Source organism: Hippocampus zosterae, chromosome 4, assembly GCF_025434085.1.
Source record: "Hippocampus zosterae strain Florida chromosome 4, ASM2543408v3, whole genome shotgun sequence".
Lineage (NCBI taxonomy): Eukaryota > Metazoa > Chordata > Actinopteri > Syngnathiformes > Syngnathidae > Hippocampus > Hippocampus zosterae.
In genome coordinates, this window is record NC_067454.1 from 2,158,063 (window position 1) to 2,177,027 (window position 18,965).

At 44.1% G+C, this 18,965-nt stretch overlaps 1 protein-coding gene across 4 annotated transcripts in view; it reads left to right on the plus strand.

Moving 5' to 3' along the window:
* Positions 1–1,365: 1,365 nt before the first annotated feature.
* The window catches only part of LOC127599010 (protein diaphanous homolog 3-like), a 79,954-nt gene continuing 62,354 nt past the window's right edge, over positions 1,366–18,965 (plus strand). Inside the window, exons 1-17 of one of the 4 annotated variants that reach the window (XM_052062624.1) lie at positions 1,368–1,599; positions 2,220–2,376; positions 2,919–2,951; positions 3,288–3,467; positions 5,461–5,565; positions 6,374–6,504; positions 6,634–6,708; positions 7,621–7,690; positions 10,474–10,610; positions 11,017–11,122; positions 12,136–12,246; positions 12,357–12,475; positions 12,692–12,808; positions 15,560–15,678; positions 15,744–15,808; positions 16,015–16,119; positions 17,702–18,040. In XM_052062624.1, the coding sequence (XP_051918584.1) occupies positions 2,251–2,376; positions 2,919–2,951; positions 3,288–3,467; positions 5,461–5,565; positions 6,374–6,504; positions 6,634–6,708; positions 7,621–7,690; positions 10,474–10,610; positions 11,017–11,122; positions 12,136–12,246; positions 12,357–12,475; positions 12,692–12,808; positions 15,560–15,678; positions 15,744–15,808; positions 16,015–16,119; positions 17,702–18,040 (1,938 nt within the window). In that variant the 5' untranslated portion in view covers positions 1,368–1,599; positions 2,220–2,250. Of the gene's footprint in view, positions 1,600–2,219; positions 2,377–2,918; positions 2,952–3,287; positions 3,468–5,460; positions 5,566–6,373; positions 6,505–6,633; positions 6,709–7,620; positions 7,691–10,473; positions 10,611–11,016; positions 11,123–12,135; positions 12,247–12,356; positions 12,476–12,691; positions 12,809–15,559; positions 15,679–15,743; positions 15,809–16,014; positions 16,120–17,701; positions 18,041–18,965 lie in introns of all 4 variants that reach the window. The other 3 variants (XM_052062625.1, XM_052062627.1, XM_052062628.1) reach the window with 3 other exon arrangements.

An 18,965-nucleotide genomic window follows, 5' to 3' on the forward strand; every position in this document is an offset into this window, starting at 1 on the left:
GTTCCAAAAAACACTTGACAAACGTCGCCTAATAAAGCTAAGTTGCTCACAAGCAAAGCGAGTTTTGGCATATGTTTCACCGCTTTGTGAAATAAATTGTTTGAAAGAAAAGAAAATGATCCAGCATTTTCAACAGGGTGTTTCTCACTGTAGAGTTGCAAGAAATATACGATGTTCATCACACTGTCATAACATGAAAATTGGTTGAACACATTGAATGCTCATGACTTGCATGAAAAAAACAACATCATTGTATGAAGATAGAACACCATGAAGTTTGTGAACTCAGCGCTGGTAGGAGACTGGCTTTCCTCATTTCAGACATGAGTTTAAATGAAAATGTGTGGACGCATCATGACCTGCAAAATGCAACAACAGAGACCATAGTAAAGACTTTGGGGTCGCACATTCAGTAAGTATTCAATAAAATCATCCGTAAAGCTTCAAGAATTAGGGTCCACGTTTACTGTATTGTGTGTTTTAAAGGTAATGTAATACTGCATGAAATATTGGTTTCCGTTACCGCTTTCACAAAGCACATATTTAATCTTATCCAGCAGATGGCAATATATGCACATCATGAAAACAATACAAAAACAGACATAAATCCAACACAGCCCCCAAAAGAACAAACCCACGGGTACTTCCGAGAAAAATAAGAATCATCTCTCGAAGAATAAGACATTTTCTGTACTGCTCATCCTGCTTCGGGGTTGCAGTGAGCTGAAGCGTCTAGATTAGTGTTTCCCAATGGCATGCAGCCAGGGCCTTCAGTCTTTTCTATTGGCCCAAATACTATCATGAGCACTGACCTATATTTAAAACTTAGTTGAATTGCATTTCCAAAAGTTTATGATGATCCTCTCTTAGCTTGTGCCTTGGCTGCCCAGCTTTCAGACCTGTACAGTAAATACTTTTTTTTGTCCAATCAGATTTCAGTTTCAATGTATTGTGATGTAAATGTAATCAGCCCAAGGCCTTCACAATCACAACTGCTGGCTAGGACACACATAAACACTAAAAATGGCTATTTTTTCGGCATTTTCAGCCAGCTGATTGGTGCAGCTACCAACGATTGAGTTAACAAGGGAGGCCGATTTCGGACTGCCTTAAAATACCATTCTCATGACACACTTACAGAAAAAAATTCACTATCACACCGGTGATGGATGGCTTCTTTAAATTTGTTACAGACCCATACAAAAATGGAATAATAAATATTTTTGATCTTTTACATTGCAAATAAATGTTACAAAAAGACAAAACGCCCACGTACACACGCTAGTGTTTTTAAAACAAGCGATTCCATTGAATGTTAGTTGATTGGCAGCATTCCTAACCAATCGAATGCACGCTTAACGGAAAACGGGAGGAGTTAGTCCCATGATAGTTTCGCCTGCACTCTTCGTTGAACGCTATTGGTGGACTCAAACAGTATATTTTTTTGCACGTCTGAGCGCGGGTCTGTCCAAAACGCTGGAATGAATTTCTGCGTCGGCAGCATTTCAGCTAATCGTTACAAGAGTTTCCCTACTTGGACATAATCGGTGGACGTAAACCATATCTACAGAGCGACTACATGTCCACCGCCTTCCCCAGGTTAGTGGAAAACTGACACGTTCACCTGACAGTCCACAAATTGGATTAGAGCTATGTAAAGCCACCAGTAAATGAGGTTGGAGCCAACTTGCTAGTTGACAGCCACACTGACAGTTGCAACGCACGAGTTAGATTGCACGACTGTCTCTGTCCTATGTGTTGTCTTGTGTTATTTTTGTTATTTTGACTTCAAAATGGCGCCGCGAGAGTGGCTGCCTTTCCAGCAGCTCCTATTTTGTTGTTGTTCTACTTCTTCCTTTCATAACTTTGCTGCTGTGAATCTGGAATTTCTCCATTGCGAGACTAATAAAGGTTTTTCTTTCTTTCTTTCTTACAATACGGCTTGCTTTCTCAATGAATCTGGTTCAGAATTATGTGACTGTATGTAATGGACCCTGTATACGCCTCTTCAACAAAGGCAACTTTTTTGGGGAAAAAAAACAAACAAAAGGCCTCTTGTTTCAAAAAGTGTTTGACAAAGATGTGTGATAATTGTACACCCAGGATTTAGTACTTGTTTAGTATTTATTATTTAGTACTTGTTGTTTACACTTGTTGAAACAAAAGGCCTCTTGTTTCAACAAGTGTTTGACAAAGATGTGTGATAATTGTACACTCAGGATTTAGGTGTGCACAAGTTGAGTGAACGTCATGGACACCTACGGTCAGCGGTTCGAAGCCACAGCGGGACGGGACGGTAAATCTCAGAAGAAGAAGCCTTCCGCCTCCCACCTTGGGACGCCATCCTCCGAAGACGGAGACCGCAAGCCTAAGTTTGTAAGTTTCACTTCATATATAACGGGGACATTTCTCTCCACCGGGCTGCTTTTGTTGTCCCCTTATTTTGTGGCAACGACTGTTTCTATAAAAAGAAACAATGACAAAAGATAAACGACAGCTGTGTACCTGAGGATATGTCTGAATTCAATGGGCACTTATCATTCTATATTATATTTACAGGTATTTGGCTTTAAAAAAAGTATGATTTATGTCAAGATTAGGACTGGGTGCTTCCTAGTTGTGGTTATGGCACTCCAGTAAGAAACTAGCAATGCTTCGTGAACCAAAATACACACTGGTTTAGGGCTGTCACTAGCGAATGATTTCAGATTCTCACAAATTGTAAATGGTATCACACAAGAGGGTCTGATGTTGTACTTACCAAGCTTTTATTTACTTTGCGTTCACAACCATTTACGTTACCTGATTGCTCTCTAAAGGATCAGAGATTAGTTTTATACATTCCAGTTGTGGCTTGTGTGCATGGCACAGATGCTTCATGAAGCTTCATACTGTTTTTGTGTGTCCCCTATTCATAGCACCTACCATTTAGAAATCTCACTGATGACATGGTAAGATGTGAACAATGGAAACGGTTCTTCCATCTTCTTGAACTATTGACTAACACGACTAAAACAAATGTATTCTTTGAAATTCTGACCACGATTGATTCCCAAACATCGCATTTATGAACAAAGTGAAGCCTTTCCCCATAAGTCAACATCTTTGTCAATATTTCTTTCAGCCTTTCTAATCACATTTATGCTTTTCTCACAATATTATTTTCCCAAACCTGGAATGCAAGGATGACTCCACACTAAGAAACATTGCCTGCTGTATAAACTAACACCCACCTTATCATGTTACGTCTTTTAATTTTGATTGTTGTCCTTCTATCCTTTTTCTAGCTGGACAGATTTGCAAGCATTCGGATCCCGGGTAGCAAAAAGGAGCGGCTGGCCGTACCTCATTTGAAAAACAGTACCAGCGATTGGTCTGTATTTTCGTCATCCAACTCCCAATTTGAGGAACTGTCATCAAAAATCACTTCAGAAAAGGAAATACTGGCATTGTTTGAAAAGATGATGGTATGCAAGTTATATCATCTGTTCTTCATATCACCCTTTTGCCCACACTCTTTTTTTAATCGTTTTAATGAACAGCTAACTTTCACTGAGCTAATGACTCCTGGCATCAGCATCTTTTTTACAATACAATACAATACAATACAATACAATACAATACAATACAATACAATACAATACATGCAGATTTATATTTACATTTAAAGTAGACCAGAGTCCATCCATCCACAATTGAAATTCTACAATTAACCCAAGATGCATGTTTTGGGCTCCCTTCTGGAGCCACGTTCGGAGGTGGGGCTTGGTGACGAGTGCCCGGTGACCGCGCTAACACCCGTTGAGCACGGCTAGGCTTGGCAGGGATCTTGGTACGCTAACCTTTCACCTGGTAGCACTCGGACGTACACAAGTATCAATGGACATCTGTTTTCGAGAAGCACCTATATGAGGCGATCTGCCAATATTTCCATCCAATGTTTCAAGAAACACAGGAGGCGCTGTTATTCATGTATTTATTTTTGCTTTAACGGGGTCGCCATTTGGATTATTAACGCACATGTTGACTGTGCAGCCCTGACGGGCATGCGTGGACCAGTACACTTGTGTGTATTGCTTACCAACGTGTTGAAACAGCCTGTATGTTTGCCATTTGCTTGCAAATGTGCCATTGTGACCCCCCAGCCTCAGAAAAGTGGCATGGAAAAGCAACCACGCAGGGCGGAACCAGGTTTTTGTTTTTATTTATATCTATATTTCTATACATCTGTATACTGTATATATATTCATTCATTCATTCATTCATCTTCCGTACCGCTTGATCCTCACTAGGGTCGCGGGGGGTGCTGGAGCCCATCCCAGCCGTCTCCGGGCAGTAGGCGGGGGACACCCTGAATCGGTTGCCAGCCAATCGCAGGGCACACATAGACGAACAACCATCCACGTTCACACTCACACCTAGGGACAATTTAGAGTGTTCAATCAGCCTGCCACGCATATTTTTGGAATGTGGGAGGAAACCGGAGCACCCGGAGAAAACCCACGCAGGCCCGGGGAGAACATGCAAACTCCACACAGGGAGGCCGGAGCTGGAGTCGAACCCGGCACCTCTGCACTGTGAAGCCGACGTGCTAACCACTGGACTACCGGGCCGCCCCTGTATATATATAATATATATATATATTCATTCATTCATCTTCCGAGCCGCTTGATCCTCACTAGGGTCGCGGGGGGTGCTGGAGCCTATCCCAGCTGTCTTCGGGCAGTAGGCGGGGGACACCCTGAATCAGTTGCCAGCCAATCGCAGGGCACACAGAGACGAACAACCATCCACACCCACACTCACACCTAGGGACAATTTTAGAGTGTTCAATCGGCCTGCCATGCATGTTTTTGGAATGTGGGAGGAAACCGGAGCACCCGGAGAAAACCCACGCAGGCCCGGGGAGAACATGCAAACTCCACACAGGGAGGCCGGAGCTGGAATCGAACCCGGTACCTCTGCACTGCGAAGCCGACGTGCTAACCACTGGACTACCGGGCTCTATATATATATAGTATAGATATATATATAGAGCCAAGAACAACAACATGCCAGCTTGGTGTTGAGGAGTTTGGTGTTTCCTCCAAGGAATTGAACAACATTCATGCTTTGTATTTATTGTCCACTATGCCACGCATTGAAGACTGGGGGAAAAAAAAAAAATAGAATTTTTCACACTGAGCAATATTCAAACGCATTAATGAATGGGCTTCAAAAACATAACAAAGCAAGTGTACCGTAGCCATACACGCCGCGTTCATCTGTTTTAATTTTTGAATATTCGACTGATAAATACGACAAAAGTCACGGCTCCTCTTGATGTTGAGCCCACAATTGTTTCCCGATTTTTAAATTCTTCTCATACGTTAGAATGTCACATTGCCTTGGGTTTGTCAACAACAGGACAGAAAAATACGGAAGCGGAGTGTAATTCCAACTTTGTCCGTTTCATATTAGGAGGACATGAACTTGAATGAAGACAAAAAAACTCCCTTGAGAGACAAGGACTTGAATACGAAGAGAGAAATGGTCATTCAGTATGTCTGCACTGCATCAAAAACGGTATGTTTTATATTTTATTACACAGTGATGCTATTGTTATGCTGACATTTGAAGGAAGGATGGTAGGGATGGCCAAATAAAATCTTCCTTTAAGACATTTCATCTCATTTCTAACAAATGGTTTCTATTGCCATTTTGGCTACTTAAAACCAAATTTGAAAGTTCTTTGGATTTCAGATTGCTTCTGATATTGGCTCAAAGCAATTTTTTCAAACTGGCTGCCAAAATCCCCTTAAAATGGAAAGTTTCCTTTCCAAATCCGTTGAAATCTGTGAAAATATGACTTGTAATATGTCTAAATAAATGTTTTCATAGTCACAGAGCACAAAAATAGATTTAAAAAAAAAAGCTACATTTTTTGTGGTACTGCGTGATTGTCTTTAGATATCCCTCCAGTGTCTTAAATATGCTGATATTTGTGGGGGTGGCACCTGTTTTCTGGGTTTGGTCATGTGACGTTTCCAGGCCGAGATTGTGCGCACTGTGACATCACTCGCCGGCGGATTTTTCTGCTTCCAGTTTGACAAACACAATATGAATCAGCATTCTATGCTTGGCTCTCGTGGGGACGCAATACATTTTTGACTTGACTTCTGCTTGAAGTTACGTTCACTGTAAGCAAAAGTGTTTGTACGTGCAAGTAAGGATCAACGCGGTGAAACCTGCAGCGTGGTTTCGAGCAATACTCTTTTCACGTGGTATGCCCAAAGGCTTCCACTCATATAATATGTTCCACACTTTGTCAGTTTCTGTTTCTCTTTCTTTCCACATTTTCCATGTCAAGTCTTTTTCTTTTTTCCTACCTCAGGGTAGCCTGAAAAGCAGCTCTCAGATATCTCCTCAGGAATTCCTGGGAGAACTGAAGTCAGGGGTGATGGAAGAACGCCTGTTTGCTTGCCTGGACTCACTGCGGGTCTCACTCACGAGCAACCCTGTCAGGTACCGTTCAAGAAAGATCATTAGGCGTGCTACTATTCCCAGTTGTTTTGATTACAATTCAACATACTGCCCGATTGAATTGTTCTATCATCAATATGTTGTGATAGCCCACGTTTGCTCTTTTGCCAGCTGGGTACAGAACTTTGGTCATGAGGGCCTTGGACTCTTACTTGACATTTTGGAGAGATTGCTGTCCAAGAAACAGTAAGTGTTTAATTACAGATTTATGTGTCAATGACGGACATTTTTCACTCACTCGGGTGAGTGAAAACGCAAGCGTGGAAAAGTACGGAATTTTATTTAAGAACTTGTCACGTCCGAAAAAGTGTGGAAAATAGAAACTAAATATGACCGTGCGGTCATGTTGTAGAAATGATTTGGCGACATGATGCCAAATAAAGAATGAGAATGTTACACTCACTCAAATGTCACAAATTGTTGAGAAAATAAAAAACAAAAATATATATGTATATATTTTGGGCGGCCCGGTAGTCCAGTGGTTAGCACGTCGGCTTCACAGTGCAGAGGTACCGGGTTCGATTCCAGCTCCGGCCTCCCTGTGTGGAGTTTGCATGTTCTCCCCGGGCCTGCGTGGGTTTTCTCCGGGTGCTCCGGTTTCCTCCCACATTCCAAAAAAATGCGTGGCAGGCTGATTGGAGGCTCTAAATTGTCCCTAGGTGTGAGTGCGAATGGCTGTTCGTTTCTGTGTGCCCTGCGATTGGCTGGCAACCGATCCAGGGTGTCCCCCGCCTACTGCCCGAAGACAGCTGGGATGGGCTCCAGCACCCCCCGCGACCCTAGTGAGGATCAAGCGGTACGGAAGATGAATGAATGAATACATATATTTTCTTAATCAGAAGTTTGAAAATTTGGGTTGGAAAAAAGTTATGACATTTTCAAATCTCAAATCTGTAAGAACCCCCGAATAGTGTTGACACGGTCAAATCTTGGCTAAATCGTTCTCTGCATCTCGCTGTCTGGGATTGAATAACTCAGAACGCGGGCTTCACCTTTTCTGCTTTTGTCCCGAGTCAGCTGAAATAGGCTCCGGCTTCTCTGTGAACCCTGAGCAGGATAAATGCTACCTAATGTATTTTGTTTGTTCCATTTCCGTAGGCAGGAGAGGATCGACAAAAAGAACCAACATAAGGTTATCCAGTGTCTAAAAGCCTTCATGAACAACAAGGTAAATACACCAGCCGCCATTTCAGAACGTGTCTATGTGTACCTTTATACGTAAAATGAAGAAATGTCATACAGGCAATATGAAGGCTGCTCCAAAATATCCATCCATCTGTCCTTCCATTTTTCTAATCTGCTTATCTTCACGAGGGACGAAGGCATGCCGGGGCCTACCCCCCCCCCCCAAGTTATAAAATAAATAAAATATTATATAGAAAAATTTGTCGCATTTTTACGCAGAGCAACGTATTTGAAAGTGTTGATTAATTTCAGAATAATATTGCATCCTTTCCGTTTGTTTGTTTTCGGTCATACCAATTTTGGAATACAGCAGTGTTCGCCAACTTAAACATTCATTCATTCATCTTCCGAGCCGCTTGATCCTCACTAGGGTCACGGGGGGTGCTGGAGCCTTTCCCAGCTGTCTCCGGGCAGTAGGCGGGGGACACCCTGAATCGGTTGCCAGCCAATCGCAAGGCACACAGAAACGAACAACCATTCGCAACCACACTCACACCTAGGGACGATTTAGAGTGTTCAATCAGCCTGCCATGCATATTTTTGAAATGTGGGAGGAAACCGGAGCACCCGGAGAAAACCCACGCAGGCCCGGGGAGAACATGCAAACTCCACACAGGGAGGCCGGAGCTGGAATAACTTAAACATTTGGAATATTAAAAAAAAAAAAGGAACATTACTGATATGGATGGAGATATTTTTTTCATTTTCATGAACCTAAAGTATTGAAAATGGCTTCCTCTCTTGAACGATGCAATGTTAGCAACTCAAGAAACTTTTTAAATTTTATTTTTTATGATGGTTTCTTTGATATGAGGATCCATTCCTGACATCATCACTGTTGTACTGTGCGCACAGCTGTCCTCACTTCTTCCTTTCCTCGAGTCCTAAAAGCCAGCCGCCACCCCCCCTGTCTCCCCCCATCCCACTTGATACGCAACAATGACGCTTAAGTCGAGCAAACTTAATGCAAGCACATTTACATTTGCAAAATTAGACTTTGCCTCGGTGCAGTCATTTGAAAACAATGTAAATTATGCAGGATTTAATTTGTAGCACAGCGGCGTCCCAATTTCTTTTCGTACCCCCCCCAACTATAGCATGTGTATCACTAAAGCAGAGCAGTAATGGCTTGTACTTTGGCTTGTTGTTTTCGTAACCTCACTGAATATTTTACCTTTGCATTCGATTTTGCAGATGTATTTGACATTTGTACATGTTTGCAATTTGAATGAAAGTAAATACCGGGATGTGTCATCGTGATGGAATGCTGAAGTTGATCATTCGCAGGGAAGTCGGTAAGCCAGAAACGGAAGCACAAATGAGGGAACCGAGCTAATGAGCAAGATAACTCAAGTGTGAGGAGCTGAGACACTGTCTTATTGTCTCTTAAGACCATTGCACCAGCTCCATAATGATCCCTCTGTGAGGCATTCTTTTCCCCGTCTTCTTCACACCGCTTATATGCAGAGTGAAAGAAAATACGGGTTGCACTCACTAATGGTCAGTAGCTGTAAGGTCAATTACGGGCTCCATTTTCTTTTTTTTTTTTTTTTTTGGAGAAATGGTGCGAAATAGGCGCATGGCTTGCTTTTCTTTTGAAAGGTGAATTGGTGACTCAAAACAACTTGAACCCAAAGGTGGTGGCATCTTCCGCTCACCTATGCTCAGCCTAGAGTTGTGCGATCCAACGATATGTACCACAGGTATAATTTAACATGTCTATCGTATGATATAACTATATATTGTTTACATTGCTGCGCTGACAAACTTGTGCTGCTAAAATTCAGCCTTTGCAACGGTTCATTTACAGGATAGAAACATGTGGCGTGCTTGAATGTTACTTGAAGCGCCAGGTTGTATTTATTTGAATTCTTCACACTTTACTACGTTCCTTGAAAAGTGGTTGCATGATCAGATGGTTCTGGTATTTACAAAGCAATGTTTTTTTTTTTTCCATTTCATTGTGCTCTATGTACTGTAAATGATGTCGGCTAAATGGAGAAGATAGCCCAGAAAATGGTTTGATTTATTTATAATAATAATAATAATACATTTTATTTGTGGGCGCCTTTCTAGAAACTCAAGGACACCTTACAACAAGCAGTTAAAATCACGAGTACAATGTTAAAAACAACATCAAATAAGATAAGAAAAAATACAACAAAAATAAATAAATAAAATAATGGCTTTATGGTCTGAGTGAATAGGTTTGTCGAAACAGATGTGTTTTGAGGCGGGATTTGAAATGTGTTAATGAGGCTGTATTACGAAGGTCAGCGGGGAGTGAGTTCCATAGCTGGGGAGCAGAGCGACTTATTGGTTTGATTTATTTGAATGTAATTTGAAGGAAAAATACAATATTGGGGATGTATGTTGTCTGTATTGAGACATACATTTTTGTCCAGAGTGCACACCTCGAGCTGAGGCAGTTGTAAAGTCCTCCATGACCATACATTAAGCATTTCAATAACAGAGTGTGCCTTCTGGCCGTGTGACATTGTATTGTTACATCGAGCGTGAGCTAGTTCAAGGTCAAGGTGGACCTTATTCAACCATCATACAGAGCGGGATATAAAAATACAGACAAAAAAACGAAAAAAGGGCAGAAGCAAAGATGAGGGAACAAAGCCCTTCTACAATCCCGCTCATTTCGTTGTGCGACGTCCGCCTTGTATGTGCAACTGTAAATGAAGTCCAAAATGCTGTCTTGAAAGTCATTTATTGTGTGAATGAAAAGCTGTTTCCACATCTGCCTGTGTATTGCAGTATGGCTTGGATCGAATACTCGGGGAGGAGAGAAGTCTTGCGTTACTGGCAAGAGCAATCGACCCCACCCAATCTGCGATGATGACCGACGCGGTCAAGCTGCTTTCGGCCATCTGCATCGTCGGCGAAGACAACATGTGTGTTCTCGTTTCCTTTTGGCTTTTAGTTCAAACGACGGTGGCAATGCTTTTTTTCTAGTGTTGCCATTTAAACCAAAAATTTTAATATTGATTAAAAATTCAATGCCAAGGACATTTTTTTTAAGATTCCAGATTTTCGATCCCAAGTACATCTTTATATAGACTTTTTTTTAATGTGGCAGAGTTAAGAAGGGTCTGAAAATGGTTGGCATTGAATGAGTTCAAATGAATGATGTATTGTAGTATAAAATGCTATAATCTGTTATTGACGAGTGATTCAGTGCCCACCACTGATCAGTGCCCACCCACTTGTGATCAAGTTACAGAGTAACTAAGAATCCTTTTGAAAAACATGATCATCATCAACCCGATCTCCACTCACATGTTCCATGTTTTCATTTAGTTTGGAGAAGGTCCTTGAAGCCATAACCACCGCCGGGGAATGGAGAGCCATCGAGCGATTTAATCCCATCGTGCAAGGGCTACAAGATCGCTCGGTGCAGCTACAAGTAAGATGTTTGAATTTAGTCTCGAGATCAACTCATGCAAAGATTTTAATCTGATACAATTCTCGTCCTTCAGCTCATTGAATATCCCAAATGTGGTAAGGACGTCAGTCATTATTGCTGAAGTGTGAAGTGTGTTAACGGTTGTTCAATGAATGCCTGTCGTAACTGTTAAATATGTGTTTGACCCCGTGACTGTGACTTGTGGGAAATACAAAAAAAATGCCCGGCTCGTGAAGTCACACTTAAAGCTGCGGTTAAGGCAAATATTGTTGAATCCAAGTGTTCTCGCTTGTAGTAGTTTCCTTGTGGAATAAAGATTGTGTGCCCGGAGCACTCCAACATGATGTCTGCCATCTGGTGGTGAACAATATTATTACTGCTTAGAACTGAAGCAGGAGAGGAAGCATGTGGGTCATGTTCGTAAAACACTTGATGGGCCACTCCGAGTGCGGATGCGGGTTGCACACGTGCTGCCGGTTTGCCCGTCCCTAATCTGGATGTTGGCCTTTCTGCTTAAAAAAAAAAAAAGTTGAATAACAAATCATTATAAATCTATAGTAAATAAATCGTTTCTGTTTTTTCTACAACATTTTTTATAACACGAGTGGATTGCTTTGAGAACCGAGGATTGTTTTGTCAAGCCGCGGGATGCAGCAGTCCCACAAATAAACTTGGGGGGGGGCAGTGAAATCCAGCTTCCAAATGATCCAATTTTCCCTTCGATTGACGGTTGGCTTTATGTCTGCGGTTGTTGCATCAATATTAAAATCAGCCCTCCCCAGTTGGAGGCGGCAGAAAATAGACATGCATTAGTTATGTTACTTTTTCTTCCTGGGGATCGAGCTCATTTAGGATGCATGTCAGCACGCTCATCCGCTGCTGGACGAAGGATTTTTTTTTTTTTTTCTTACTCTCATGGCATGAACTCAAACCTGCAATTCAAACCTGCAGCCCTCCCCCCAGGATCCCTTACACAGACACACATTCACACACTTTCATATCTCATATTTCAGGTGGCGTGCATGCAGCTAATCAATGCGCTCGTAACATCACCTGATGAGCTGGACTTGCGGCTACACATCAGGAATGAATTTATTCGGTGTGGCCTGAAAACCATTTTACCAGTAAGTGCAACCCCAGTGACACTCGCAATGCTCAAATTGCTTCTTAATCTTAATACTTTCTCTCCTCTCTCCCCCTTTACTGTGTGTGTGTGTGTTTTAAATACATATAGCAACTGTCATCTTTGAGGAATGATGCCCTTGACATTCAGCTAAAGGTATTTGAGGAGCACAGAGAAGAGGACATGATGGAATTCTCTCATAGGCTGGAGGACATCAAAAGCGAGCTGGAATATCCTTTATACCGTTTACCTCATGTTGTGACCGTCTGCTCTTAGTAAATGAAAAATACACGTCACACACTGAAGGTTAAGATGTTACAAAGTGTGACACTCTTTGAATGCATTCATCGAAAGGTAGCATTGTGTTTTTTGTTGTTGTTGTTTTTAATGCAGACAAAAAAAATGATCTCCACTTATCTGCAAGTCCTTGCCTTGACTCTCTTTACTGATCCAGGGGACGTGTTCAATATCTTGCTGAGTATGGTGAAGGACAGCAGTGCAGAAAACTATTTCATCTCCATACTGCAGCACTTGGTCCTCATTCGCAATGACTACTTTGTCAGGTCTGTCGACAAAGGGTGGAGGAAATAGAAAATGACAGGAAATTATGTAGCGTTTCTCATAATTTTACGTTATCTATAATTTGACTTAGGCGGCCCGGTAGTCCAGTGGTTAGCACGTGGGCTTCACAGTGCGGAGGTACCGGGTTCGATTCCAGCTCCGGCCTCCCTGTGTGGAGTTTGCATGTTCTCCCCGGGCCTGCGTGGGTTTTCTCCGGGTGCTCCGGTTTCCTCCCACATTCCAAAAACATGCATGGCAGGCTGATTGAACACTCTAAATTGTCCCTAGGTGTGAGTGTGAGCGTGTAACGGCCCTTTTTCGCCGCTCTTGTGCTAGTGCTACTTGTGGGCCAGTCCCCAGGTTCGCACCAGTTCTTTCTTTTTCCAACACCAAAATTGACTCAAGCTCCAGTACTTGAAACTGGTGCTAAAAGATGGCCCCAATTATTTGTTGAGCCAGACTCTGGCAAAAACTGTCGACGTAAGCGGCCACATACGGACGCTTTATATGACGTCATAACGTTGCTCTTATTTGGCTCTTTGCCAGTGGAAAACCAAACGCGTTCTTCATCAGAACTTGTTCAGCACCAACGAAGCACAATACGGGCCCTGGTGCGTTTTTTTTGGGGGGGGGGGTGGGAGGGGTTTATGACGACCCGTGGTAACAAGCAGCTTGCTTTTTTTGCTTCATACTCAACTGTATTTTTACAGCACAGATGTATCCAAAGTGCTGTACATGGAGCAAAAATAATTTATACAACGACAACCAACAATAAAACAAATTAATAACAAAGATAGTAGAAAGCGGGCGGCCCGTTAGTCCAGTGGTTAGCACGTGGGCTTCACAGTGCAGAGGTACCGGGTTCGATTCCAGCTCCGGCCTCCCTGTGTGGAGTTTGCATGAACACTCTAAATTGTCCCTAGGTGTGAGTGTGAGTGCGGATGGTTGTTCGTCTATGTGTGCCCTGCGATTGGCTGGCAACCGATTCAGGGTGTCCCCCGCCTACTGCCCGGAGACGGCTGGCATGGGCTCCAGCACCCCCCGCGACCCTAGTGAGGATCAAGAGGTTCGGAAGATGAATGAATGAATGAATGAATAGTAGAAAGCACAAAAAGAGTCCAACTCAAAACCGAATACATGAACACATTCCGTCTGAATCCCATCAATCTTGTGATGCATGTGACCTTGGAAGCACTTATTGCACTCCAAAGTCTTCGGACTATAACGTACTTTGATTTGATTTTTGGATAGTTGCTCATCTGCTTTATTATTATTATTTTTTTTTAATGGTGTCTTTGGTCAAGTTTTTATAACACAATCCCCCTGTGAGAAAAAGCGGTACGGAGAATGCGTGGATGGACTTACTGTGACCTTTTTTAATCTTGCACAAAAGAAATATCCTGGACAGTGGAACCGCGTTTTAATGGACTCATTGGGCAGGGGGGGGGGGCGTCCGTTGAGGTCACGCAATTAGTGTGGCACCCTCCCAATGTGGGGAAAAACAAAGAGAAAAAAAAAATCAGTCTGACCCACTGTCACTGTATTTGACTTGCTGACAATCGTTTGTGGGGCCGCTCATAGTCTGCCAATGGGCCCGTTTTGGTCTTCTGATGCCAATGTCTAGCCTTAAAGGCTTTGAACGGCATCAACTAAACAGAGAGAATGTTGCCTCTTTCATCTCGTAGCAATCGAGCTTCCATGGCTCAAGAGTATTTCCCCATCTTCTTTTATGGTACTTTTCAAAGTCTTTCGTTGGGTTGGCTCACCCACAGCTGTGTTGTGAGCCTTGATCAAAGTTGACTTGATCAAAAGATGGAGCAATAATAAACAACAATTGTGGCTTATTTATTAGCTGCCGTGTTATTTTATTTACCCGGTATTTATTTTTTACAGCCATAACATTGTATTTTTTTTTTCTTCTTCAAAACGTGTCTGACACAAACCCAACACTGTTTGAACCTCTATAACCTGCTGAATATCGGCGCTATTTTGTTTCACTGAAGATGTTTATGCTTGGCCTTCATTTAACAGCAATCATTCATTCATTCATCTTCCGTACCGCTTGATCCTCACTAAGGTCGCGGGGGGTGCTGGAGCCCATCCCAGCCATCTCCGGGCAGTAGGCGGGGGACACCCTGAACCGGTTGCCAGCCAATCGCAGGGCACACATAGACGAACAACCATCCACGCACGCACCCACACCTAGGGACAATTTAGAGTGTTCAATCAGCCTGCCACGCATGTTTTTGGAATGTGGGAGGAAACCGGAGCACCCGGAGAAAACCCACGCAGGCCCGGCCGGGGAGAACATGCAAACTCCACACAGGGAGGTCGGAGCTGGAATTGAACCCGGTACCTCTGCACTGTGAAGCCGACGTGCTAACCACTGGGCTACCGGGCCGCCCATTTAACAGCAGTCTTTCGAAATAAAAAGTAAAACTTGACTGGAGTCAAATTTGTCAGTGCAGGTTCTTTTTGTCCCAGTGAGTACAAATACCAAAGTCGAATTTGGTATCATGACGACGTACAAACTTTGCTGTTTTGTACGTCGTTTGTACTTTCTTGCAAATATGACTGCAGACATCCAAATTTGTGTCGACGTTGTTCTGCGCATCGGCACACCTCGGGCCACCTTCCATCAGGCTGAATGCATTTCTCATCCCAAACGATCGCAATAGGGATGCGTCGGAGCAAAATAGTTTTTTTTGTCACTTCTCCTCCTCCTCACTGACGTCACTTGGTGTCACTCTCAGGTCTCAGTACTTCAAGATCATTGAGGAGTGCGTGTCTCAAATTGTCCTGCACCGTAGTGGAACGGATCCAGACTTCAGTTATCGGAAACGCCTCGACGTGGATTTCAGCCATCTCATCGGCAAGTCAATTTCTTAGTGGAGTTATTTTGCCAACTGGAACTGAATTGTGTGTTTTCTTTTTCAGAGGTTTGCGTCGATAAGGCTCGATTTGAGGAGTATGAGCAAAGAGCTTCAGAACTGGCAGCAAAGGCAAGCGTTGACCCTCAGCATTGTTCAACCATGTGTGACATTATTATACTTTGGCTGCACGCTCGAGACGGGAGATTAAGCTCAGCAACTGACATGCCCGCTCTGAAATGAATGATTCTGTGCTCCTCAAGCTTGAAGTATATGCAAAAAAAAAAAAAAGAAATCAAAAACGGTTTCAGGAATAATTTGGGTATTTCTGTTTCTAGCTTGATGAAGAGTTTTTAAAGCGACAAGAGGCCCAAGCTCAGCTGGTTAAGGGTGAAGAAAAGATAGCCGAGCTTCAAGCCGAGTTGCAGGCCTTCACGTCTCAGGTATGGGATGTGGTCTTTTGACGGGCTTCATCTGTGTTACATGATTAAACCTTGATTGAAAGACATCTTCCACTCAAATAATTGCTCTTTTCTTTCAATATTACGGTAGATGTATTTCTTTCTCATTCATTCATTCATTTTCCGTACCGCTTGATCCTCACGAGGGTCGCGGGGGGTGCTGGAGCCTATCCCAGCTGTCATCGGGCAGTAGGCGGGGGACACCCTGAATCGGTTGCCAGCCAATCGCAGGGCACACAGAGACGAACAACCATCCACGCTCACACTCACACCTCGGGACAATTTAGAGTGTTCAATCAGCCTGCCATCATGTTTTTGGAATGTGGGAGGAAACCAGAGCACCCGGAGAAAACCCACGCAGGCCCGGGGAGAACATGCAAACTCCACACAGGGAAGCCGGTGCTGGAATCGAACCCCGTGCCTCTGCACTGTGAAGTCGACGTGCTAACCACTGGACTACCGGGCCGCCGTGTTTCTTTCTATTATTGTAATTTTTTAATTTTATTTATTTCTTTTGTTCCCCACCCAAGCCAAATGTTTTGCTGGTGCTGAAGCTTGTCTACTGGTAAACCGACAGCGTCTAATGACAACACAGGCACCCGTCGACCATTTCTGACTTTTACGGCGATTCCATTTGAGCAAAATAGTTTAAAAAAATATTTCTTTTCACAATCCTCATCAACTTCAGCTCGCCTACTCCCCCCTGATTTGCAGGAGGATTTTCATTGTCTCTGCTTGATAAATGTTCAATTTGACAGCAAAGAACACAGAAGGAGTACTCGAATAGCAGCGTTGTTTCACTGGCCGTGGCAGGTTTACGAACGGTCCGTACACACCATCCGTCTCGCCACTTTCATGAACCTGAATAATCCAACTCCGGGCGGCCCGGTAGTCCAGTGGTTAGCACGTCGGCTTCACAGTGCAGAGGTACCGGGTTCGATTCCAGCTCCGGCCTCCCTGTGTGGAGTTTGCATGTTCTCCCCGGGCCTGCGTGGGTTTTCTCCGGGTGCTCCGGTTTCCTCCCACATTCCAAAAATATGCATGGCAGGCTGATTGAACACTCTAAATTGTCCCTAGGTGTGAGTGTGAGTGCGAATGGTTGTTCGTCTCTGTGTGCCCTGCGATTGGCTGGCAACCGATTCAGGGTGTCCCCCGCCTACTGCCCGGAGACTACTGGGATCGGCTCCAGCACCCCCCGCGACCCTGGTGAGGATTAAGCGGTTAGGAAGATGAATGAATGAATGAATGAATGAATGATCCAACTCAAATGCTCACCGTGAATTCGACATCCGATTAACCGAAGATTAAGGCTGAGCCCCATCGTGCATCCTTAACCAAAAAAGGATTTTAGGATCGATGAACCACTTGTCGCCGTCACTGTTGGTGTCATCAGCATGGTTGGGACTTAACTATCGGAGACAAAGAAGTCCAAGTTAACTAAATATGGATTTACTGCCAGACCGAACTGCAATCACTACAACTAATAGTTTAGTGTTTTTTTTTTTGGGCGGGGGGGCTATCACTTTCCCTTTATGTGCTTACATCGATTGATCCATGTATCCAGAATGGAGTTGTACCAGCGGTTGTGTCATCTGGCGGCGGCGCGCAGGAGTTGTCTTGTTCTTCTTCGGTACCTCGTGGGGTTTCAACATGTAACCCGGCATCGAGGTTGCCAGTTCCTCCTCCTCCCCCTCCTCCTCCGCCACCGCCTCCTCCGTTACCTGGTTGCCCGGCACCCCCTCCTCCACCCGGAGCACCTCCTCCATTCGGTGCGCCTCCTCCACCCCCACTCGGATTTGCATGCGGTTCAGGCCTCTCCGCTTGCCTTGCGCTGCCTCATGGCCTCAAGCCTAAGAAGGAATTCAAACCTGAGAATTCCACCAAGCGCCTGAATTGGTCCAAGGTAAGTCCAAGTGTTAAAACGCGGTTAAATATAAATACATCTCCATTCTATACATGTTGTGCTAGGTTTAAAGTTTCTTTTTTTTTTCCCAGACAAATGTGTAGATATCGCCATAGCCTCCAAGTCAGACAAATTCATGCTAAACACTCAAAAGCGGCACATAACGCGTAACATTTGCAACGAAGCATTGGGCCTGATGTTTAAAAGCCGCGCACTCGGCAAGCAATGCCGTTTGATCCATCCATCCATCCATCATCTACCGCTTATCCGGGGCCGGGTCGCGGGGGCAACAGCTTTAGCAGGGAAGCCCAGACTTTCCTCTCCCTAGCCACTTCTTCTAGCTCTCCCCGGGGGATCCCGAGGCGTTCCCAGGCCAGCTGGGTGACATAGTCTCTCCAGCGTGTCCTGGGTCTTCCTCGGGGTCTCCTCCCGGTGGGACATGCCCGGAACACCTCACCAGGGAGGCGTTCAGGAGGCATCCGAATCAGATGCCCAAGCCACCTCATCTGGCTCCTCTCGATGTGGAGGAGAAGCGGCTCGACTCGGAGCCCCTCCCGGATGACCGAGCTTCTCACCTGATCTCTAAGGGAGAGCCCGGACACCCTGCGGAGAAAACTCATTTCAGCCGCTTGTATCCGGGAGCCGTTTGATTACCGGTTTAAAATATTCTACCGTGCATTGATAAGCGACAGCATCTACTCCTCATCCAGTCTTGATAAAGTGAGTACCCAAAAGTTGAACTTGAATTCAGTGCTCCCTTTTCTCCGCTCTTCACTTTGTCCCTGACATTTATTGGCAGCAACACACTTGTTTTTCCGGGTCTGAACAACAAGCTTCTGTGCGAAGACGGCAATTCTTGAAAATAACAGATGATGGCACGCTTCTGTTAGATGCCACCAAGTGGCACCGCGACGGATGTTGTTCC